Source organism: Maylandia zebra, linkage group LG3, assembly GCF_041146795.1.
Source record: "Maylandia zebra isolate NMK-2024a linkage group LG3, Mzebra_GT3a, whole genome shotgun sequence".
In the NCBI taxonomy this organism is placed as follows: Eukaryota; Metazoa; Chordata; class Actinopteri; order Cichliformes; family Cichlidae; genus Maylandia; species Maylandia zebra.
Window position 1 is genome coordinate 58,264,302 of NC_135169.1, and position 24,627 is coordinate 58,288,928.

At 41.0% G+C, this 24,627-nt stretch overlaps 2 protein-coding genes across 2 annotated transcripts in view; both read left to right on the top strand.

Moving 5' to 3' along the window:
- LOC143416853 (ribonuclease inhibitor-like) overlaps window positions 1-24,627 on the top strand; it is a 264,095-nt gene that overhangs the window by 41,753 nt on the left and 197,715 nt on the right. Inside the window, exon 2 of the mRNA XM_076882525.1 lies at window positions 23,269-23,445. Within this exon, the coding sequence (XP_076738640.1) occupies window positions 23,269-23,445 (177 nt within the window). The remainder of the gene's footprint in view (window positions 1-23,268; window positions 23,446-24,627) is intronic.
- LOC143414160 (NLR family CARD domain-containing protein 3-like) lies at window positions 12,755-16,093 on the top strand. Its single transcript, XM_076877894.1, has 3 exons — window positions 12,755-13,003; window positions 13,145-13,863; window positions 15,941-16,093. Exons 1-3 carry the CDS (start codon window positions 12,796-12,798, stop codon window positions 16,091-16,093), a joined length of 1,080 nt encoding a protein of 359 aa, XP_076734009.1. The 5' UTR covers window positions 12,755-12,795.

The window sequence follows — 24,627 nt, forward strand, 5'->3', positions numbered from 1 at the left end:
TTGTAAAGCAAGGCCACTTTTGACTCACAAACTAAGTGCTCAGCCAGACTGAAAAACAGGAAGTTAGTGTAGAAATATACAAGCATATTAATAAATACAGGAAGCCAGACAGAAAAGAGGAACTTGTACCATATAAGGAGTTGTTGAAACTGTGTGACGTGTAAAGTACCAAAATAACACCTATATAAGACACATTTTTAGATTCTAATGTTAGAGATCCTGCAACTGGCGAGACCTCTTCCCTCTGACCCCTCCCCAAACCCTCAAACCCTCCTACCCACCTCGACATACAAACTCTGTGTGGCTTCACGTGTTCTGTTGATGTTTACATGATCGAAATAACTTGAACACAAACACAAACAAACAAAGAGGAAGACCGCACCGGAAGGAAAAAACTACAAGTCCCAGCATCCTCTGTGTTTAGGGAGCAGTAGTGAAAGTGAAAGTATTGAGCCTCCGTTGAGAGGAGGAGGAAGGTGGAGCTGAGGCAGGTGAGTGTTAACATGAATATGTTTCTTCTTATGACATAAAATAATTCCACGCTGTTCGTGTCTGTGGGTGAAATGTGAGGCCGGTCAGCTCCTCTGAGCGCTGGTTTCCTGTAAGTAGAGAGGAAGTGAGTTTAGCTGAGCCTCCGTTTAGTGTGAGAGAGCAGGAGGAGAGTGAGAGCTGTGCTGAGGCAGGGTGAGTGTTAACACCGCTCTGACATTACTGTGTCTCTGTGGCGGGAACAACAGGCTCCGTCAGTGGAGGCAAAAATAATCAGACTTTGGTTTTTCAAAGGAAACAACTTTATGTCGGAAGTTCCCGCACGCTCATTGGATAACGATGTGTCAATCTCGACCTATTAGCCAATGAGCGTGCGGATTCACAGAAAGCCCCGCCTTTATCACGGGACTTTAAAAACTACAATGGCGACAGAAACTCCGTGAGTGGAGTTCAGGGTGACGTTATGAAACTGTGACGTTTGAGCCACTTCCTGTTCTCAGTCCCAGCGTCCTGATCACCGAGGTTTCTGTTGCTCTGATATCTGATATTGATTATATTTCATTTCATTTCTTTATTTATTTCACACGTGGTTCAACAGTGTTTTGTTTCCTACATACAGATCCTCCTTCCCATTAATATAACACTGCACCCATGGGTGAAAAGGAACAGGAAGAAGAAAAAATTCTTCTCAGCACCTGCCCCCTATCTGCAATCTAATTATTCTTACAAGAGGGCGCCAACAACCCAAAAATCCCTCTAACATGTATCTTTATGTAACAATGCAAAACTAAACAACAAATCAGGATAATCAGCAATATACAGCACTACTAAATGTCAATGACGATTTTTCCTTCCACATTTAGCCCAAATTACTTTCATGTTCTTCATATTGATTTATCCTTTTAAGTATGTAACACATTCTAAACAGGCTGTAGCATAAACATCAAACACAGCTGAAGCAGTTTTTGGATGGTTGGCTTCAAATGATCCGTTGGTTTGAAAAGTAAAAACAATTTAAAAAAAGGTGAAGCTGATGCAGGGTGAGTGTTAACACCAGGACTTTAGAGGGAAGAAGAGTCACAGCTCAGCATGTTGTTGACGCGTTGTTGTTCAGTCGGGGGAAGACATCTGAATCATTGCAGGGGGAATGGCTTTCACAACTTTAATGAATTTACTCTGAGTACATGATATGCCATAATTATCTATGAATTTGTTATATGTTAACACATTTCCGTCATTGTCTAAAAGGTGTAAAACCGTCCAAATGCCATGATCCATCCAATCCTTATAAAAGATGGATTTTCTTTCATCGTATACATCTGTTGTTCCAAATCGAATTTGTATGTGGAGAAAAAATATGCTAATATCTTTTTCCAGTACTGGTGAACCTGTTTGTGAAAATTGGATAATTTAATTTGGAAATTTCAAAGTCGCACTTTAAAAGAAATTCAGAGCTTCTCGAAAATTATTTTGGGGAAATAAAACCAAAATACCGTTTGAATTATTGTTTCATTGTCGTTGCCAACATTTCATTACTAATGATTTCAGTAATAGTTTTGAAGAAAAATTCTTTTATTTCTTTCCAGAAGAATTTATAAAAGATTTCAGTCAAGCCATCCTGACCAGGAGCTTTGTCCATTTTCAGTTTGTTTAAGGCTTGATCTCAGTCATCCAGTGATATATCAGAATCACAAATTTCTCTGAATACAGAATCGATTTTTGGAGTATAAGGTTCAATCTGATCAAAAAACTTAATGAATCAGTGATTAAATATTTCGAGGAGTATAAATTTGAGTAAAATTTATGTTTTTCTTCCGCTACAGTCTTATGATTTGTGCATTCCTCCCCATTTATGATTAATGTATTAATAGATTTCTTTTCTTGCCTCCGTTTCTCCAAATTGTAGAAATATGAAGCACTTTTTCACCTTCTTCTATCCATTTTGCACGAGCTCTAATGTAAGCTCCATGAGCCTTTTTCTTGTATAGATCATCTAATTGAGTAAAGACAACAGGGATTTCTTATCAGCCTCTGACATAAAATGTCTATTACAATAGTTATTTATATCGTAAAGTAATTTACTTTCAAATTCCTTCTGTTGTCTACTTTTCATTTTACTAAACGTAATTGAAAATTCTCTAACTTTAAATGAAAAAATTCCCATCTATGTATGTAATTGCCAATTGTTACGTTGTTGTAAATGTTATGGAGGAGCTCTTTAACTATCTTAACATACCCGTCATCAATTAATAGATCTGCATTTAATTTCCAGTAATCTTTTTTAAACTGCGTTTTATTTTCAGGGTTAAGTTTAAAAGTAATAATACTGTGATCTGTCAACGGGGCTGCTGAGATGGAAACATGTGAAACATCTATATAGTAAAGTCGACCCAACCACAGTATGGAATACCAGGAGTGCCATAATGAATTAATTAAATGCACCATTGAATAATAAATTAAATGTGACAATAATTAATTAAAATTTGAAATAATTAATTAAAATGGGAAATAAATAATTAAATAAACATTTTTTGACACATTTAATTAATTATTTATTTATTTCACGTTTTAATTAATTATTGCCACATTTAAATAATTATTTAATGGTGTATTTAATTAATTCATTTTGGCACAGTTGACTCCTTCAGGTCTCACCATAAATTTATTTTATGTGTCAACCTCACCCATCAAACCCAGGGGGCGGGGTTAATGCTGATCGAGTCAGAACCATTGCTTTGGCCTGGTGGCCATTGTTTTTAGAAGGCGTTACTGCACACCAACAACTGCCATGTGGAAACTAACAGAACTGAACTTTGAAAAACCCTGTTTGTGTTTGTGTGTGGGATGGACTCAAGAGCAGACAAGGCAGCTAGAATACAGTTCCGTTTTTTACTATACAACACCAGGTGCAAATATATACAAGTGAGATGGCAGGGGGAATCCAGGGCACAGGGAAATCCGGGAAAGGAGCTCTTCACACACGAGGGACTTCATAAAAAACACAGCACACCAAGGGTTCCAGGGAAACGGAATTCCTGTTTACAGACAACAAGTGATTAATCCAAAGGGTCAGCGATACGAAAAGGCAACAAGAGACTAGTACTCCGGAGCTTACTACCGAGGTTACTCAATAGTCCAGCGACGAGATGTTTCCAGCCTCTGCCTTAAGTAGTGGATGAGTTTAGGCGATGAGCCACAGATGTGTGATTAACTTCAGGTGCAAGGGCCAGGGGCGGGAGCCCGCAATGAGCTCCGCCCTGGCGAGACACAGCTAGCGTGAGAGAGGTAGATGTAAACAAGAAACATATGTAGCCAACCTGAGTCAGCCGGGCAGACACGGGGACCATGACAGTTTGTGTCTCACCAAATACCGTTTTAATATTTTTTAGCCGAGAATGTAGCGGTTTAATCTTCAGATGTCTGGTCGGTTTGTCAAGATACAGCTTTTTTGCAAAAGTGCTTCGATGATTTCGGAGATGTCTGCCCAGCCCAGTCTCACGGCAAAGCGTGGGACAGACCCGCTCGCCTCGCAAGCAATCGAGCTGCTATTACCACCGACAAAGCGCAGGCCGGTACACAGCTGTAATAACCCCCGCTGCACACTGACTTCATTTACAGAGGTTATATTTATCGTGTTTTTATTTCCTGATGTTCGTATGTGTCATACGTGTTCCAGTCGCCAATTCTGAATTATAACTAACATTAAAAACATGTTTAAGGAGGAGAGAGAGCAAAAAGATTCGATTAACATCTGATGTTTGGGTTTTTGTTCAATAATCAGCGTGACCTGATAAACGCATAAAAGAAATAACGTTGGTGTTTCCGTCATGTAGTAACTGTTAGGTTTAACTGTACAAAGGTGGTTCGACACTATGAAACACACACAGACTTCATGATGTTCGCCTCGTTTTTTTATTGTGAATATTAATCATGAGGGTAAACGGCCCTGTACACCACGGAGCGAGGTCAGCATGTCCACCATATCTTCAGCTCTCTGAGTTAACCCATCAAACTAATCTAACGCTCATCTACGAATAATTCACGGCTCATATCAATATGATTTTACAGAAAATCATCCTTATTACTGCCAACTATTCCAGATACCATCAAATGTTAAAGAAAAATATCAGGATGAGTGTCTGTGAGCTGAGAAGGACGTGAAGCGAGCAGTTTATCCCAGAGCTGAAGCTGCTCTGTGTGCAGAGATGAGTTCAGATTCCTGCTGTGATTGATCAACAGTCACAGAAATGTAGACTTGTAGTTATTACTGCAGTATGGTCACAGCAGATACTGATAAACATGTATTATGAGGATGGATGATCAAGTTTCTCACTCTCTCCTTTAAATCTCAGTTTTTTTCTTCTTCACAGTTTATCTGTTAATTTATTAATGAATAACACTGAAAGAGTTTCTGTTATATTTCCCCTTGAACATCAGCTTATTAGGGCGGCATTAGGAAATAGCCCCCCTCCAAAGAATGAATAAATGAATGATGATAATAATAAAATGATTCAAAAGCAGAGCTCAGAGTGGTAGAATGGTCAAACATGGATCCACGGGTGGTTCAACTGCATTTGGTGACGTGACTAAAGCAAATCTTTCAAATAATCCCACCATCAACGGGATGTTGTCTCCTTTACTACGGTTACTTTACTTGGTCACCGTGTGAATTTCTTTGAAATGAACCAAATTCTTTTATTTGTTGGTTGTTGCATATTTAACCTCTACAGTCAGGAAAGGAGGAGATGAGGCCTCAACAATGTTGGGTTGTAGCTGTGGTTCAGGTTAGAGTGAGTGTCCATGGAATAAATGTAAGTCAGTGAACTGGAAACATGACTGTGTTCAAACTTTGTTTCCTTTTTATAATGAGTCTAATCAAAGGTGGACAGAAGTATCTCCACTGTGACTTTTCTGTGTCACCATCAGAGCTTCTGCACAGTGTTTCTGGGGCAGATAACATTGCAGCATTATGGAGACATTATGGAGACAAAAAGAAAAGCGTCTGGACTTCTTTAAGTTAAACTTAAAGAAGTCCAGACGCTTTTCTTGGACTGTTCAGTGTTGAGTCTCATTCACACACTCCCTCAGACTCTTCACACACACTGATTTGCTGACATAAACACACTCCTGTGTGCTCTCTTGGCTTCACACACACACTGAGGACCATCTACAGACTGTGAGCTCCGTCTTCTTTGTCTTTGGAGCCGAACTCTGACAAAGTTAGGAACAAAACTTTCTCCAGCGTGTGAACTTTCCTCCTAGACTCAGTCTGAGCAGTCAGACCACATATTTCTAAAGCAGCACATGGAGGTGTGGCTCACACACACACAGGTGAAGGAAACAGCTGCAGTATTAAAAACTGCTTCACTGTCTACAAATATATGAACTGAATGTTTCTTTCAGGCTGTAAAAACCTTATTTATCCTCCATTACAGTCCTGCATTCAGAGCATTACTTCTGTTATATTAGTACATGTATTTTATTCTGATGAACACATGAAACTCTGAGCTGGATTGAATCCATTGAATCAGAGTCCAGGACTCAGACTAAACACACTGAATGTGTCCTGAGCTCGGCCGCTGTTCCACAGTAACTGCTGTCAGAGTCACTGTTACTGAGTTAGCTTAGCTAGCAGAGCAGCTAGCAGTTAGAGTATGAACTCTGTAAGCAGTCAGCTCGGTCCTGGACATGGTTACTGACATAAAGCTGCTCTCTGCAGCCATGTTTGACCTGCTGCTTTGTAGGACTACAGTAATGGAGGATTTGGAGGCTGAACTGGGCTCTGTGACACTTTTTGTAGTGAACTGATGAAAGCTGCGTCTCAGATGGATGTTAGTCCAACACATCAGACACGACCTCTGCAGCTCTCAGTTGATGTGCACATGAATGATTTGTGTTTCCTCTGCAGGTGAAGGTAGAAAGTGTGTGTGAGCTGATGTGAACTGAGCAGCATGGATCAGTGTGAGGACAGAGAGGAGGGAGTCCCTCCCTCTAAAAGCACTCTGTGTGGGGAACATGAGAGCCAGACCAAAGCTCAGAGGTGAGATGACCATCTCTAACTGTCCATGACTCTTCTCCATGTCACAGCTCAGCACTCACATCACTGCTCCATCATTATTCACACTCATACCTCTGTGTGTGTTGTTTTAAAGCCCAGAGCTGTGGGGCGTACCAGGCTCAGCTGGACATAACCCTGAAACTAATCCAGAGCCTGGACCTGAACCCAGCTGTGTTTCCTTAAAGAGCAACGAGTCGAAGGTTTTTTATATAAACTTTAAAGGCTGTTCTTCTGCTGCTGAGAGGTAATGTGTGTCTAGATGTTGTTCCTGACTCTGTATTTCTGAATAAATCCTCATGTTTAATATCAGCTCAGCTCTTTTTCACACACATTTCTATGTTGGTATGTGAAGCGGTGTGTGTTGGAGTGTTTCCACAAACACAGCAGTCAGAGTGGAAAGAGTGGATGTTGTAGGAGGTGTTTGTGTAGTGAAGAGGCTGAGTGTCTGTAGGACTCCAGCTGCTCCAGCAGGTGTCTCCTTTGTGCTTTGCTTCAAACACAGTGTAGGGAGGAGCTTCCACTCAGGTGTTTCAGGTGTTGCTGGATGGAGGAGGACAAATAGTTTTTCCCTTCAGTGACACTTCAGCAGCTCAATGTTCTGGGAGATGTTTGTCTTTATGAAGGTTTATGGATTCTTGTTCTTACTTTGGTGAAACTGAGCAATACATTTTCCATCTAACATTTAAAGTAAATTTCCAGGTGAATAAAAGATCTGCAGCTGCAGCCTCTGTGATGTTTCACAGTCTGAAAGTAACAAATTCAACCAGAGTTCAAACAAAGGCTTAATATACGTGTGTGTTTGATATAATGCCAACAAGTACAAACAGGTGTTCTTACAGGTCTTAATCACAGAGGTCTGATAAGTCTGGTGACTTTCACACTCAGCAGTTTTGCTGCCTTTTATTTTATATTGGCCTTTTTAAAGCCCTTCAAAGTCTCCCACATTCATACAGAGCTTTTAACACCAAACTCCTTTACAGTCCTTCTCCTCTCACACACGATCACACGACTGATTTGTCTGCAGCAGCTGTGTTACTGCTAGTATTTTATTATGTGTGTAATCTCCTCATATTGTTCCTGTGGTTTAGTTTGACTTCCTTCTGCAAACTCAGCTGCTCTGTTGCTGATACACGTCTCCATGAATATGATTGATCAGATGCTGCCATGTTTCATGTGAGCGCTCAGCTGAAACCCTGGGTTGACTTATCGAGTTAATAACAAGCTTCACGTGACTGTGAATGCTAAAGTGAATCCAGATAAAGGAAAGAGACCCTGCTAATGTTGGACTCACTTCTTAGTGTAGATCCCAGGAGGAAGTTCAACATAGCCATTCTTTGTGCTAGCTCGACCAAACCTGAGAGCACAGTGCAGGATAATGATCATCATCTGTCTCTGTCAAGGACATTTAAAATCCACAAATAACAAACATAATTATATTTGATCATTAAAAATATGTTTTCAATTAAAAAAGCATGAGCACACTGGTGGATTACAGAAACATGAAAACTCGTTAACAGTAAAGTTAATTTAGACGTAAACAAAGTGTCAAACATACTGAAGTATGTTTGACACTTTGTTTACGTCTGATGTTTGTGTTAAAATACCCTCTTAAAGCTGAAATAATGATTCAACTTCTTTACTCAAGTAAAGGTAAAAGAGCCCAGGCTCTGAAATGTACTCACAGTATTAAAGTAAAAACTCCATCTTTGAAGGAAATTTCTGCCAGTTTTTGTGCAAAGTTACCTGAATTTCTACCTCCAACATTAATATGAGAAAATTATCTGAACTTTTATTCTAATGAATTTAATCACCTTGAACATTTTGTAGCACAAAAGTAGAAAAAACCCAAAGGGAATCAAAAATAGCTCCGTTTGCTGTTGCCTGCATTGTAGATGGACGGCTTTGCCTCAACACCTAAACAGGAAAATGAGTTTAGTCAAGTATTAAAGTGGGATTGAAGAGGTGAGGAAACCAGAGATCAGGTGTTGTGGTGCAGCATTAAGATAAGATGGGGCCTGATTATTTAAGACCTTGTATGCAGTGTTGGGTAAGTTACTTTAAAATAGTAACTTAATTACATTACTAGTTACTTCTCTCAAAAGTAACTCAGTTACTTCAAGTTACTCGTTATTTTCAAAGTAACTAGTTACTAGGGAAAGTAACTTTGGTTTTACTCAGAATTCTCTTGTTAATGTGTTGCTTCCATAACTTTGCCAGTCTTCTAGCTTGCTTACTTGCCACAGTGCACTGTGCCACCTACCAATAGAAAGGAAACGATAATGTGCATATTTCCACGAGAGAAATCCCACGCCTGGACCATCGTTGACTGCTGCCATGATTCTAGCCTACGTCACAGCGTCATGTGCGCCTTTTACATCAACACAAAAACTGCAGTCGTGGTGCTTTGATTGTACTCAGAACTTGGAAATTCTGCCTTCTGAATAGGAAGATGTAGGTAACACCAGACTGCAGATGAGCTGCATACAGGGCTGGACTGGGACAGAAAATTGGTCCGGGCATTTTGACTAGAGACCGGCCCACCATTATAGGAAAAACATAAAGCCTTTGAATGAAAACAAACGCTGTTGTGACAGTGATGTACACTGTTTTGATGGTATATATGCATCAATCTATCAATCGTTTGTTGTAAGATTCAGATAATTATTTTTTAAAAGCTAGACATTTTAAATGAGAATAAGAAAGAAAAGTATTTCCTTGTGCCCACCTCTCCCTGTTAATGCCCTACATGCCCCCCTGGCAACACTTTGCTAGATCCGCACCTGCACAGTTACCAGCTGTCAGCTACCTAAAAAAGGATCCTGGTGTTATTTGTCTCTCAGAAACAGTTCATAACTTCCCTTCAACTCATTCATGTCACCTAAAAGGTAAACCTGTTTCTCCATCACCTGTTCAGCTCTGATGATCCAGTAAGGACGTCTCCTGGTTTCATCTTCATGTTTCCCTCTCACCAGATAACCAAACCATATCATGACCAGCAGCTTTACAGCTGTGGCTCCATCAAACATCAGCTGATACTAGAAATTAATATTAAATAAATTCTAACAACAGCTGATCAAGCTTAAACATGCTGCTGTTGTTTACCGCGACATCCGCTGGTTTCCTCTTTCTGGCGCAAAGTGAGCGATAAACAAACAAGAGAGCCGATCAGCTGATCATTGATCAGTTTTCATGATTGAAGTAGAAACGGGAGAGGGAGGGGGGAGAATGAGAGAAGAAGAGGCAGCTGTGCAGCAAAGACACAGAATAAATCCAGCTTTGTGCCTTTTTCATTGTAGCTGAATTACGGGACAAACTGATCCTTTTCACCTCAATAAGAAACGCGTAATATTTTCTCTGAATACCAGACGGGACGGTTGGCAACTCTAATAACTTATGAACAAAATAAAGTTCAACATCATTAACTTCATAGCACCACCCAGCTGTATAGAAACTCCGTCATGCTAGCTAGCACGCAGTACGGAAAAAGTCAGAATAACGAAAATAAACTCCACCTAAACTTGGTTCATATCTGACCCAGAGAGACTGCAGGTCATAACTTCTTACCTGAAGTTCAGTTCACACTTGGACCGGCGGCAGCCGCCTCGGGTCTCTTTTCCTTCTGCGTCCCCTTTCCTTCATCCACCTGCTGGCCTCCACCACTTGCTAATGTTACTGAATCTGTGGAAGCTCCGCGATAGCCACCACACGAAGTAACGAGTAACGACCCTATCTAAATCCCAGTAACGACTAACGTGTTCCTGATTTTGGCATAATAACTAGTTACCGTGCTCGTTACCACAATAATAACGTAGTTACTGTAACGCGTTACTTAACTCATTCACTGCCAGCCATTGGCAGGGAATGAGTTAAACCCATTGACTCATGCATTGCAATTGACGGCTATAGATGTCAATGGCAGTGAATGAGTTAATAACGCGTTAGTCCCAACACTGCTTGTATGTGAGGAGCAGGATTTTGAATTCTGGATTTAACAGGAAGTCAATGAAGGGAAGCCAAAACAGGAGAAATCTGCTCTCTCTTTCTAGTCCCTGTCAGGACTCTTGCTGCAGCATTTTGGATCAGCTGAAGGCTTTTCAGGGAGTTTTTAGGACATCCTGATAATAATGAATTACAGTCGTCCAGCCTGGAAGTAATAAATGCATGAACTAGTTTTTCAGCGTCACTCTTTTTAGCATTTTTTAACAACAAGCTTCTATCTATTAGGGCTCTTGTCTCGCCGACTGCTGCCTCAGATCAGAGTCTTTCTCCTGTGTGCTCAGCTGTCTTAGAGCAGTTTGATCCCGTCTCCCTTAATGACTTGACTGCAGTAGTTTGTAACCTAAGATCATCACACTGCCCCTCTGATTGTCTCCCCCCAACTACTCTTTCAAGGATTGTCAGGTTGGAGATTGGCCTATAATTAGCTAAGACAGCTGGGTCTAGGGATGCTTTTTAAGTAAAGGTTTAACTACAGCCAGCTAGCGATGGGTACCGTTTAGATTTGAAAACCTGCTAAATCAGAATCAGTTGCTGATGATGGCTTTTTTCTTTTCCATCAATCACGTATAATCTTAACTCAAAGTGAACATAGACTTGATTGCTCAGATCAGCCAATTCAAAATGCTAATTCAATCAACTCTGAGTTCATGGCTAGACTCAGTTTGTTGGCCCTGCACCTTAAAACTATTCCCTGTTTGTCTCTCGTGTTTTTTGGATATTGTTTTCACATCTTATGTCACGGCTAGCGGGGCGAGCCATGTTGAATTTAATAAAGGACCCAAGATGCCAACACTGCTGTGAAGTGAGTGAGCTTTATTGAAACGGTGAAGTGCAGTGGAGATGGCCTGTGCAGAAGCTAAGATAACCTCTACTGAAAAAACTAAAAAACTAACCTGAAACCTTAAACGGAGGCACGGGGAGACAACACAGACGAACCAGCAACAAGCAGGAGAAAACAAAGGGCTCATATACACAAAAGAGCCATCAGGGAATGAGAAAAGGGAGACACAGCAGGATTCATTGGACATAACCAGACAAGGGGAAGCAAAAGTAGACACACTAACATAGGACATGGCACTGTCAAAATAAAACAGGAAGTGAACACAGAGACACAATACTAACACAGTACAGAGGGAACACAGAAACCAAAACCTCAGAACTAGAAAATCTTAATCAGAATGAAATTGTAACAAAAGACAATAACAATCAAAACAAAACCACTGAGTCCACAGACTCGGGACATACATCGGCTCAAACTGTGGTCATAAATATTTTGTACTTGTAAATCAGACTGTGTAGTTGTGAACTGAGTTTTGTAACATTGTGAAACAAAATATCTGGAAAGTTTATGTTTTTGCGTTCATTGATTTGTGTGTGTAAAAATGTAATAAATGTAAGAAACATTAGAACTACTTTTGCTGACACAAAGTTTGGCGAGCACTGCAAGTTGTCCCTTTAAACCAGTCACTGATATAAAGAGAGCACCTTGTTCCAGGGCATCTGAGCATGGAGGGAAAGCTTTATGCAGGAGATGGTAAGAGCTGTTGGGACCAAAGAAACTGAGCAGAAAACTACAGACATCTGGAAACTGAGTTGTTAATTCTCAGTGGGATCAGCAGGACTAGCAAAGCTTCACCATGACAGTCATCTGATTGACTGAACCCATCCAAACATCACTTCATGGACCTTTAGCTTGTGTCTGTGTGTGGACAGACATAACATGAGCTAATTATACATTACTTCTCCACAGAGTGGACCAGCAGAGAGCAGAGGTTTCCACTGGTCAGTCTGCACAGCAACATCAAACACACCTGGACTCTGTGGTTATGGTTTGTAGTACTACGTTTACATTTGTTCTTTTCAGTCACCTCTATGCTGCACTTTGTGGACCAGAGGATTGTCAGTGTGTCCAACATAAGTCAGAGTTTGGGCTCCATGATTTCAGTCAGATTGGGGTGACTGTAGCTCAGGAGGGGAGCAGGTCAGCTACTAGTCAGAAGGTTTGTGAATCAAACCCTGGCTGGCAAATGTACTGGGTAACGTACTAAACCCAAGCTGCCCTCTGATGCATCCATCAGACTGTGAAAGAAAGTATTTAAGCATAGAACAATGTGCTTGGTTGAATGAGGCATGTTGTATAAATGCTTTGTGTGCACAGAGTATCAAAGAGAGCTATATAAGAACCAGTCCATTTACCACTGGGTAATTCATATAGTCTTCTTTTCCAGCGGCTGGAGGACAACATCACCATGTTTGTGAAGAACGAGCTGAAGAAGATCCAGAAGCTTCTGAGTCCAGATCACCCAGAAACTTTAAAGAGCCAGATGGAGGATGAGGAGATGTTTGAAGGTGAGGATGAAGATGAAAGAAAGAGCTGCAGAGAAGCATTTCTGAAGATCACACTCCACTTCTTGAGGAGACTTAAGCAGCATGAGATGGCTGACCATCTGCAGAGCAGTAAGAGAATTTCTCTAAAGACTGAATATTGATCTTTCCTAATAGCTCAAGAAATGGACCAATAGACATTCATCCTTTCAGGGTACTGAAAGGCTATGATATTTATTATATAATATTTTTTTCTGAATTTCTTACCTTCAGAAATATTTGCTCCACTCTGTAAACGAGAACTTAAAGCCCAACTGAAGAAGAAGTTCCAGTGTGTGTTTGAGGGCATCGCTAAAGCAGGAAGCCCAACCCTCCTGAATCAGATCTACACAGAGCTCTACATCACAGAGGGAGGGACTGCAGAGGTCAATGAGGAACATGAGGTCAGACAGATTGAAACAGCATCCAGGAAACCAGACAGACCAGAAACAACAATCAGACAAGAAGACATCTTTAAAGCCTCACCAGGAAGAGACGAACCAATCAGAACAGTGCTGACAAAGGGAGTGGCTGGCATTGGGAAAACAGTCTTAACACAGAAATACAGCCTGGACTGGGCTGAAGACAAAGCCAACCAGGACATCCAGTTCATATTTCCATTCACTTTCAGAGAGCTGAATGTGCTGAAAGAGGAAAAGTTCAGCTTGGTGGAACTTGTTCATCACTTCTTTAATCAAACTAACGAATCAGGAATCTGCAGGCTTGAAGACTTCCAGGTTGCGTTCATACTTGATGGTCTGGATGAGTGTCGACTTAATTTGGACTTCAACAAAACTAAAATCCTGACTGAAACAAGAAAGTCCACCTCATTGGATGAGCTGCTGACAAACCTCATCAGAGGGAACCTGCTCCCTTCTGCTCGCCTTTGGATAACAACACGACCTGCAGCAGCCAATCAGATCCCTCCTCAGTGTGTCGACATGGTGACAGAGGTCAGAGGGTTCACTGACCCACAGAAGGAGGAGTACTTCAGGAAGAGATTCAGAGATGAGGAGCAGGCCAGCAGGATCATCTCCCACATCAAGAAAGCTCGAAGCCTCCACATCATGTGTCACATCCCAGTCTTCTGCTGGATCACTGCTACAGTTCTGGAGGATGTGCTGGAAACCAGAGAGGGAGGACAGCTGCCCAACACCCTGACTGAGATGTACATCCACTTCCTGGTGGTTCAGGCCAAAGTCAAGAGGATCAAATATGATGGAGGAGCTGAGACAGATCCACACTGGAGTCCAGAGAGCAGGAAGATGATTGAGTCTCTGGGAAAACTGGCTTTTGATCAGCTGCAGAAAGGAAACCTGATCTTCTATGAACCAGACCTGACAGAGTGTGGCATCGATATCAGAGCAGCCTCAGTGTACTCAGGAGTGTTCACACAGATCTTTAAAGAGGAGAAACAACTGTACCAGAACAAGGTGTTCTGCTTTGTTCATCTCAGTGTTCAGGAGTTTCTGGCTGCTCTTCATGTCCACCTGACCTTCATCAACTCTGGACTCAATCTGCTGGAAAAACAACAAACAAGCTCTCAGACAGAGAAATACTTCTACCAGTGTGCTGTGGACAAGGCCTTACAGAGCCCCAATGGACACCTGGACTTGTTCCTTCGTTTTCTCTTGGGTCTGAAGACTAATCAAACTCGTTTGCAAGGCCTGATGACACAAACAGGAAGTAGCTCAAAGACCAATCAAGAAGCAGTTCAGTACATCAAGAAGAAGCTCAGTGAGAATCTGTCTGCAGAGAAAAGCATCAATCTGTTTCACTGTCTGAATGAACTGAATGATCGTTCTCTACTGGAGGAGATCCAACAGTCCCTGAGTTCAGGACGTCTCTCCACAGATAAACTGTCTCCTGCTCAGTGGTCAGCTCTGGTCTTCATCTTACTGTCATCAGAAAAAGATCTGGACGTGTTTGACCTGAAGAAATACTTTGCTTCAGAGGAGGCTCTTCTGAGGCTGCTGCCAGTGGTCAAAGTCTCTAAAAAAGTTCTGTAAGTTATAAAGTTTTTATTATTTAATTTGGTTGGTATGTTATGGAAAACACACTGCATCAACTTCTGTTTTGTTTTTGTCAAAATCACTGTAATATAATCACTGTACCTTTATATACACGTGACTTGTATTAATGCTGCTGCCCTCTTGTGGCTAAAGTGTAATTATGTTATTGTTATTAGGGAGGATTTGAGAGTAACATGCCAAGTGAGTCAGCACCTTCGCTTTAGCTTAAAAATCCAAATTCTTATGTCATCAGTTATAGTTGCATGTATTCATTATCATAATTTAACCTTTAATATTGATGTCTTAAATTTATTTTGAGTAAACTAATGTTAAGGTTCAAATATTGGGGAAGGAGAGTACAAACAACCATGGTCCAGAACTTGGTCAAACGATTTTAATGAAATACACGCGTGGGAAGACCAGCTCCGTTCGCAGACCGGGCTGATCTCCGACTTAATCAAAGCATAAACAGATATTTTATACCATCAGGGCTTGAATTTAATGACGCCCCCTCATACGTCACAAACAGAATATATGCATACGTCAAATCAAAACCACAATGACTTTTAACACAGTTTAAAAGAACATTATCTCCTATCTTCATGGCAGGTACTTCCTGTCACTGCCGGATGCACGCTTATCATCTTGACACATCAGCAGCAGTTCTGCGACAAACTGCTCTTTTGCAACCCCGAGCAAAACATGATTAAACTTCCACCTATAAATGATTCTCTTTAACTAAGTGTGTGCCTCGTCCTTAAAGGCTCCTCAAAATAACCTGCACTTAGACTCTGCTTTCGGTTTCAGTTCTGCAAAAGACACACTCTTCAAACCTGCAACTTCCTGTCAGCCTGCAACTTAGTCTTTCTGAAAGACACACACTGTTTAAACATCTGAATGCAATATCAATTTTGTAGATTATATTATTAATGCAATGGTAATGATGATGATTATTAACAATAGCAGCAAAATATCTCTCCAATCTCAATACTCCCTCTCTCGACCTCTGGAACACCAGAGGTCACAATACATTGTGTTGGGTCACTCCTCGGCCCACTCAGCTGCTTCCATGTCCATCCATGGCATCATGGACATCGGGGTCACCACTCCCGCTCTGACCCTCTCTAGCCGTCCTCTGGCTCAGCAAATCAGACAACCTCATGTCATCTAAGTGGTCCAGTAATAAACACCAGCTCCCCCTTGAGAACACTCCATGCGTAAGATTAGGTTTTTTCTGCGTCCCTCTCTTGTGGTCCATCATGCCTCGGGCCTCCAGGATCCTCACCCCCCTGTGGTCGCCGAGATCTTCTGTAAAGCAAACCAAACACCTTTTCCTGCACCTCCCTAACTTATCATCTTTGGGACTCTTTAATCAAAAGCCTGATCCTAATTATCTTCTTGACTTATTGACTTGTATTTATATATATTCTTCAACGTTACTCATCATTTTAAAACTCTTAAAACGCTGCTTTCACGTCCCTGCATGCGTTTCCTGTCGCTTGCCTTATCTAATCATCAACATCCTGTACAAAGAACTCTCGCTGCTGCAAGGCCTCCACTCTGACCTAGAATCTCCTTTCACAAGAAAATCATTATAAGCGCCTATTCTACTAAAAGATCCAAAAAAAAAAACAACCACTTTAATCAATTAAGTTTAAACATATAAGCAATTACTCCTGCATACATTTTATCATAGCTAAACGCTGCCTTGAAACAACTCCTGTGTGTTAACACCAGTGTTGGTCAAGTTACTTGAAAAAAGTAATCAGTAACTAATTACTGATTACTTCCCCAAAAAAGTAATCCCGTTACTTTACTGATTACTTATTTTCAAAAGTAATTAATTACTTAATTACTTAGTTACTTTTTAAAAACACGATTTACAACCTGAAGAGGTGATAAAGTGATAGATCTTTCAGCCCAATTCTACTTTTTCTGCATAATCCATCATACAAAATGTAATCAAATGGAAAAGTCTCTTTTTTTAAACTTGTTTTATCAGTTTTAATCTTTTAATTTTATGCATCAAGCAAAAATTTTATTATATGCAACATTCTCTGACTTGAATAAATTAGTTTAACATTGAAACCTATTTTCTGCACATTCCAGCACATAAAATAAAATATTTTTTGTGTTTACACTCAGTCTTTCAAATAGATGCAAGTAAAACACAGCAGAAAATAAATAAACTCAAAGACTCAGCGGTCCTTTGGCTCTATTTTCACCTGTAAAGCAGGACTGGAGGTAGGCGGAGGTTTACCCTGGTGCAGGTGTGCCGCGGTCAGTTGAAGAATCCGCGAGTTTCTCTGTGAATTTCCCATTACGTAGTTGCGCACTCGGTGCTTGCTTGGAAGTTTAGGGTTTTTTTTCCGCTGTAAAAGGTTTTCTTCCCACGCACAACGGACACTAATGTTTCTGTCACTTTTTATGGAATCAAACTCAAAATAAGGTCAGTACTTCCACGCTTTAAACGCTGCACGCTCATACTCTCTCCCACAATCGATTTATGATCCATTGTTGATCTGCACACAGCTGTTGTCACTAACGGCGCACTCGCTTAGGTCACTGTCGTGAGACATTCTCGCAAAAAAATCACGGTTTTAGTAACGCAGTAACGCAGCGTTCCTACGGGAAAGTAACGGTAATCTAATTACCGATTTTGCAATAGTAATCCCTTACTTGTTACTTGAAAAAAAGTAATCAGATTACAGTAACGCGTTACAAGTGACGCGTTACTGCCCATCTCTGGTTAACACTAACTTCATTTTAAAACTCACATTTCCTATGTTATAGCCTGTTTTTGGTACAGCCTTTTTATTTCATCTTGCTCCTTTGATGTAACAATACCTTCTCATTCTAGTTTATCAGACTTAACCAAAATATATGCTTTCCTTCCTTTGGTCCTTCTCTAAAGCAAGAAACTCCTATTCAGTTCCTCTTTTCTGTCACTTGTTACAGGGCCAGCTCAAGTTCAGTTAAACGCTAAATTAATTTGAGGCCTTTTGCCTGGAATCAATACTGTCATGTGTGTTTATGGACTCTGTGTCTGTAAGCGTGTGCAATCCTTCAATAACTCATATCATCCTCACAGTAGATTGGCTAATCATAGCGCTAGCCAAAGGCTCGTGACCCACAAGAGACGAATTGAGCCACAACTCCCTTAAAGGCACAAAATGCAATATGTATAAAAAGTCATTTCTACGTATAAGCTCTCCCCTTTATCCTAAAAATAAATCTATGTAATATCTGTATGTGTGTCTTCTATTCATTAATGTAATTGTCAGTTATTTTCTCTCTTTATTTTACCTTCTTTTTGTTTACCTCTTTGTTTGTGACGTGGACATCCCTAAACCATCCTGAGTTCCGGCTTCAATTTCAACCCAATTGTACCCTCTATTCTCGCAGTCGAACTCGTCTGGGCTTCACCTTCCCACTGGCCCCTGTGCCCTTCTCTTAGTGTCCTTTGTTGTCTTGTGATCCCCAGCAAACACAGTCTGTTTCTTCTCTGTTTCTTCTCCGTTGCTCTTTTCAGTATTTTCCTTTTAGATTAAATCCCAGCCTGGCAAAATATCCCATTCAGTGTCTTTAAACAGTTATGTCACACTGTTCTTACCAGCCTGCAGTTCACCGTGCATTTTCCATCACGTGCTTTTCTTCCATGCTGCTGCTGGTATCGTCAGTGTAGTTTCAGTTGCACTGTCTTTTGCCTGCTGTTAATTCTTGAAGTCCACGATGTTCTGTCGGTCTTCATCAGGAGATTAACTGTCCTATGAGCTTCTTCTCAGGATCGGGACAAGTGGGAGGTCAAGCTGTAAAATTTTAAGCCAAAATCTGGCCTGTTTTCCTCCCAATTCTGTTAATCAATGGTTTTGTACTCAAGATTCTAGGTTGAAAGAAGTCCACCTGTATTGACACACTAAAGCATACAATTAATATCCTTTTCATTTCTTTTCTTAAAACCTCCATTTGCTTCATCTGCCTGGAGTTTAACTCGTATGTTTCTCTCTCTGTGTGCTCACTTGTCACAGTCAGTTCCTTTTATGGGCATGCAAAGTTCCTGTCACACACACCATTTCCTGTCAACCTTGCAGCTGCTCAGAACCATATTTTCTGTTTCTATCTCTCCTGTTTTGTTTTTTTTACAGGCTAATAAAACTCTTGTTTTACTAAGTCTTGATCTAAAACAATTCACCCTTATTTCACGCACACACTTCTAAATATACTAAATTCTTTGCGTTTGTCAGATCGTCTCACACACACACCGCCTTTTCTCTCATACTTCCACTTCTGCACTCACTCTACTATCAACTTTCATAGTGTTATTATTATTTATTATTTTGTACAAATCACACCCAATCACTCAAAACCTGCTACTCACAGCATTCACACACTTAAACTGTGACAAGAGTTGAGGAATATACTCACAACACGCTTTCCTAAGAGTATTTCAGACATGCCTTTCATAATCAGAAAGAGCAAGTCAAAGAAAACAATTGAAACCTCTATTAATTCTCACAGCACACACATAGAATAGAAAAAATAAAACACACCAGCATTTATTGCTGATGAGAGGTTACTCCTAAAAGTAATATGTTAGTCTTAAATATATACAGTGCACTCACTATATTTGTATATATATATCAAAACTCAGTCAATTACTATACATCCACTACGGCAACTCAAAACTTTATTTATAGCCCTCTAATGAACATAAATGGCGTCTTAAACACACACTCAACAATGTTTGCAGCAGTATTTGTAAAACCAACTGTGGTTTAAACAGTTCACTGCTGACTAATTTGCATTTTCACACTCACACACACACAGTCTAAAAATAGCTCCAGCACTGCCTCAGACTCCTTTCACACAGAGATCTCTTATTTTATATTACAAAGACGTCTTATATTTACAACCACTGTCACATCTGTCAGCTTTAGCGCCTAAACAATTTCGACAAATTTAAGTTAACGGTCCAACCGATAAAGTCCAACTTTTTTGTGATCAATTAACCAGTATCTGTCCAACAGTTTCTGGCCTCATCTCTAAAATCCCTAACTCAATTTAAAAGCGTCAACCAACCCAAACTTTGCCTGAAGCTCTATTTTTGGCATTTCACAGCCAAGGCTTACCCCGAAGTTTTAAGTTAAAGTTACACGCCCGAAGTCCAACTTCTGCTGGCCAAAAAAGCGCAGACTACCGTTCCAAACGGTAAGGAGACTCTAACTCCTAGTTATTCTGGAGTGCCCCAAGCTCCACAGTGACCAACTGACTATCCCTCTTCGAGGACAATGCCTAAGCGTCCTTGGCATTGGCAAGCGTTACCTCTGAGCACTGCGCTTCCTATCAGTCCAACTGACGTTCTTGAATAATTTATAATACTTTGGAACAACAGTAAAACAGCCAAAAAAGTGTAAGACTGAAGCAGGTCCAACCTTATAACCAATACGGGCTCCACCCCAAACAATAACCAAATTCCCTAATATACTAAAATCACTCAGCAGTCCTGCTTTCCACGGTCCAACCGTATTAAATCCTTTAGCGGTCCAACCGCATTCAATCATTTTTAGCAGTCCAACTGCATTAAATCCTCAGTACTGTCATGAGATTCTCATCAAAATCAAAGCAGACATTCCCCAGTAATTTCAGTGAGTAGACTTTAATTTGTAATGTCCAATTTGGCACACTTTGGAAATAATTCAACAGGTAGTGCCTTACCTTTGGATAAGCGGCTTAGAACAACAATGAGAAAAAGAGAGCTGATTATTAGCTCATCAAAACACAAAACAAAATCACAATGAATTATCGGTTAATTTCATTTAAAATAATTCATTAAGTATTTATGTACAATTCAAATTAGTTAATTACATATTTTGTTGGTTTGTTTTCTATTTTAATTATTTTACTGACACATTTAATGAATTATTTAATGATCTATTTATTTAATTCACGTTGCTACTCCTGGCCCTGCATCGCTGTTCATAAATACATTTTATTTGTCAGCTTCACCCATCAAAGTCAGGGGGCGGGGTTAATGCTGATCAAGTCAACACCATTGCTTTGGTCTGGTGGGCGTTCTTTTAGTGGGCTTTTCTCAATACTAAGTAGGCCTACACACCAGGGTTTGGACATGTGTGGACCCAAACTATACTTTTACCCTTTTTTGTGTGTCACCAAATACACTTTAATATTTTCTAGACAAGAATGTAGTGGCGTAATCTTTAACCTCTTTTGGCTCCAAACAGAAGTGACAGACTTGAGCAGGGTTCATTTAAAGGCTGACAGAAGTGGAGTGGTGACGGGGAGATGTTTGACAGGACAGTGTTTCAGCCTCCACAGGTTCATGTTGTGCTCCATCAGTCAGTAAAGATGAAGTCAGTGCTGATGAGGCTGTAGAGTGTGTGAGGGATGTGAATGAGGATGATGAAGATCTGATGATAGCAGATAAAAACAGGCTGCAGAGACTTTGAGCCATACAGGGCACACAGTGTGTGTACAGAACAGCTGAAATCATTATGGAGGCCTCACTGGGATATGGAAGCATCACAGTACAGCTTCAGTGAAGCATTAAAGTCTCTGATATGAGATGAGAAATGAAGCAGCCAGAGCTTTTTTATGAGTGGAAATCCACTGTGACTGTGAGCTGCTGCTACAGCCTCCAGATTAGCCAGCAGCTCATCCTGCTCAACATGGACCTGTGGTCAGAGTGTGTGCTGGATAATCCGGCCCAGGATGAGGCCAAACTGACATGGGATGAAATGTCTGTCACATAATTGAGCTTAGTGTAGTTTCATTTCTGCACAATTTAAAAACAACCAAAACTTTGTTCTGTCTTTTTTATGTTATACTGTAGACTTTCTTTGATACTGTGTCCAAAAGGAGCAGCTTTTACTTTGAAGGGGAGGCGTCTCTGTTTCCTCTTCAGGTTGGATGATGGAAGCAAATTAGTAGCTGTGTCCCAAAACGTCGGCTGCATCCTCCAGAGGCTGCATTTGAAGGCCGATTACGTCACAGCCAGGCGATGAAGGCTGTCCGTATTTGTCGACTCCTTCAAATGTGCCCGACAAATGCGTCCTTCATTTCCCCGAATTTGAAGGATTCGTCGGGTGTGTCCTTCGTGGCCCACCATATCCCAGAATTCATAGCGCGGCCCAGCCAAATTTCAGCTGCCAACAATGGCGGCAGCTACTAAGTTTTCAAATTACTCTTATTAATCTTTCTGGGTCACAAAATAAACTTTTAACATATTTTCAGGCGAGAAAGTAGCTGTGTAAACTTCAAATATCTGCTTGGTTTATCAAGACATCGCATATTTGCAAAAGTGTGCCGACGTTTTCGGAGACGTCTGTTCCCCACCCGCTCGCTAGCAAGCCGGGGGGTTCAATGGTCACTCCAGCTGGCGAGAGCAGCGGACGCCCGGCTTCATCGTTTTCAGACCCCGCTCTTTGGCTACTCAGGTTAAACACGATATATAAGTCACTCGGATAACTTAAAAATGTAATTGTTTGCCTTTTTTCTGTGTTTTATTTGTTCCGGAGTAAATCGGTTTGGCTGAGATCAAAGTTCCTCCGGGATTTTCACACAGCTGAATAAACGTTAAACAGGAAACTGATTAAACAGAAGTGTGAGACGGTCGAGAATTTACGCCAGTGTCCTGTTATATTTTAGATAGCAAGGAGCAGACGGCCGAGTTTATTAAACTCCACCAACACAGCGGTGACGCAAATCTGAAGGCTAGACCGTCCCATTTCACAGCCTCGCACTTCCAGCCTTTTCGGTCTTTGAAGGACCCGGCCCACGTAGACCGCGAATACCGGGTCCTCCGAAGGATGCAGCCGACGTTTTGGGACACAGCTAGTGTGCGATGTTCTTTCAGTGTTGCACTTTGTAGACGCTCCCTGAGCACTGGTCTCACAGCCAGCTGCACATAGAGACCAGTGTTGTTAGTCCAGGTCAGAAGATGACTTGTTGGAATGAAAATGAGCTTGTAGTTTGTCTGCTTTAATAATGTGACTGGAAAAAGGTGTTGGACTTCAAATATGTCCATTTCTTTCACACTTCACCTTTAAAAGTGAAGCCTTGTGGTTCCTGGAACGGAAAAACACGACTTTTTCAAGTCTTTGTCCTGTTTTTATGATAAATGTACGACTTTAATATGAAATATTCAGAGTTTTTTCTCTTGTTGTGTTTGTTTGAAGCTGCTTCCTGTTGGCTTCAGCTGTTTGGAGTTTCCATTTTCTAAACTTCTACATTCTGAACCTTCTTCAGCTCTGAACAGATGATGAAACACTGAATGATTTCAAGCTCACACTTTGTCTAATAAACTTACATCTTTCATTCTTTATACAGATTGAGTGACTGTGGTTTGTCAGAGATCAGCTGTGATTATCTGGCAGCAGCACTGAAGTCCAACCCCTCCCATCTGAGACAGCTGGACCTGAGCTACAACGACAACCTGCAGGATTCAGGAGTGAAGCATCTGTGTGGTTTCCTGGAGAGTCCAGGATGTGGACTTGAAACTCTGAGGTCAGTCAGCATGTTTTAGTTGTGCTGAGATGAATATGATGTGAAAGTTGTGCTGACACTAAACTGCAGACATCAGGCTGATATTATACTGATCCACACTGAGGATCTTCATGGTAAAGTCTGTTTTCTTCTTCTCTGGTTTAGTCCATTGACTGCAGCAGAACAATGTTTACATTTCAAACAGTGAGACTCAACGTATGGCCCGCGGCCCACACGCGGCCTGCCCACCTTTCCTGATTCAGAGAGAGGGGACCCTGATTAACTGTGTAGTGTTCTTCCTCACAGTTCTAAGTATCAGACACAACAATGAATAATCCACAGCTGACTGTCTTTAGCAGGTCAAAGGTCACGGCACACAGCAGACAGTGGGAAATATTATAACTCTGATCATTTATCAGCACATATCCATATGTATAAAAACAAAGCTGACACTGTGAGACTTGATCAGAGGTGTGATCATCACAGCAGAGGCCTTTGTGTCAAAGTCACTGAGGATCAAACAGAAACACATGAAGCAGATTTTCCTGTTCTGGCTTTTTATAGCAGATAACCTTCAAAATATTCTGCAGTCCATCAAAAACTGAAGCAAACCATGAATCAACATGTGAACATGAGCTGATGCTGCTGAAGTGAAGCAAAGTTACAGAGGTTTGATTACAGACACAGCTGAGAGTTTGTAATCTGTCATCATTTTAAAAGGTTTACATTTCTTCAGTATATCCACATTTGCAGCTGCTACCTCAACCTCCACTTGTCCAACACAACTGCTGTCCACTGCCTCCATGACATTGTGATTTTGCTGTTGGTCTTCTGTCAGATCTTCATCAATCACTTCTGCACGGGGCACACCTTCAGACTCTGCAGCTGCATAACGAAAGCCTGTAAGATAAAATTAGACATAAGGTAAATGTACACCAATATTCCAATGACAGGTGTGTGATTCATCTGGAAGTTATGTGCGGATTAGTGTACAGTGATAGCAATTTAGTATGTTTTTAGAGGGGGGGGGGTTGTTTACCTCCGATGGGTGCTCTTTTTCGCTTCCGTTGCGTACGCCTTGAGTGCCGGTCCGAGTCTGATACAGGTATGTCGTCATGCCCCATGTGCAGTGTTGGTGCCCAGTCTGGATTTGTTACATCCATTTCATATGCTGGTTTGCCTGCAATAATGCCAAATCATAAG

Bases quoted from the DNA above. Each gene is read 5' to 3' on its own strand.
- LOC143414160 (XM_076877894.1), top strand. From the start codon at position 12,796: ATGTTTGTGAAGAACGAGCTGAAGAAGATCCAGAAGCTTCTGAGTCCA. The intron at 13,004-13,144 runs GTAAGAGAATTT...TCTTACCTTCAG, and splicing joins GGCTGACCATCTGCAGAGCA to AAATATTTGCTCCACTCTGT. The intron at 13,864-15,940 runs GTCAGAGGGTTC...CTGGAACACCAG, and splicing joins GTGTCGACATGGTGACAGAG to AGGTCACAATACATTGTGTT.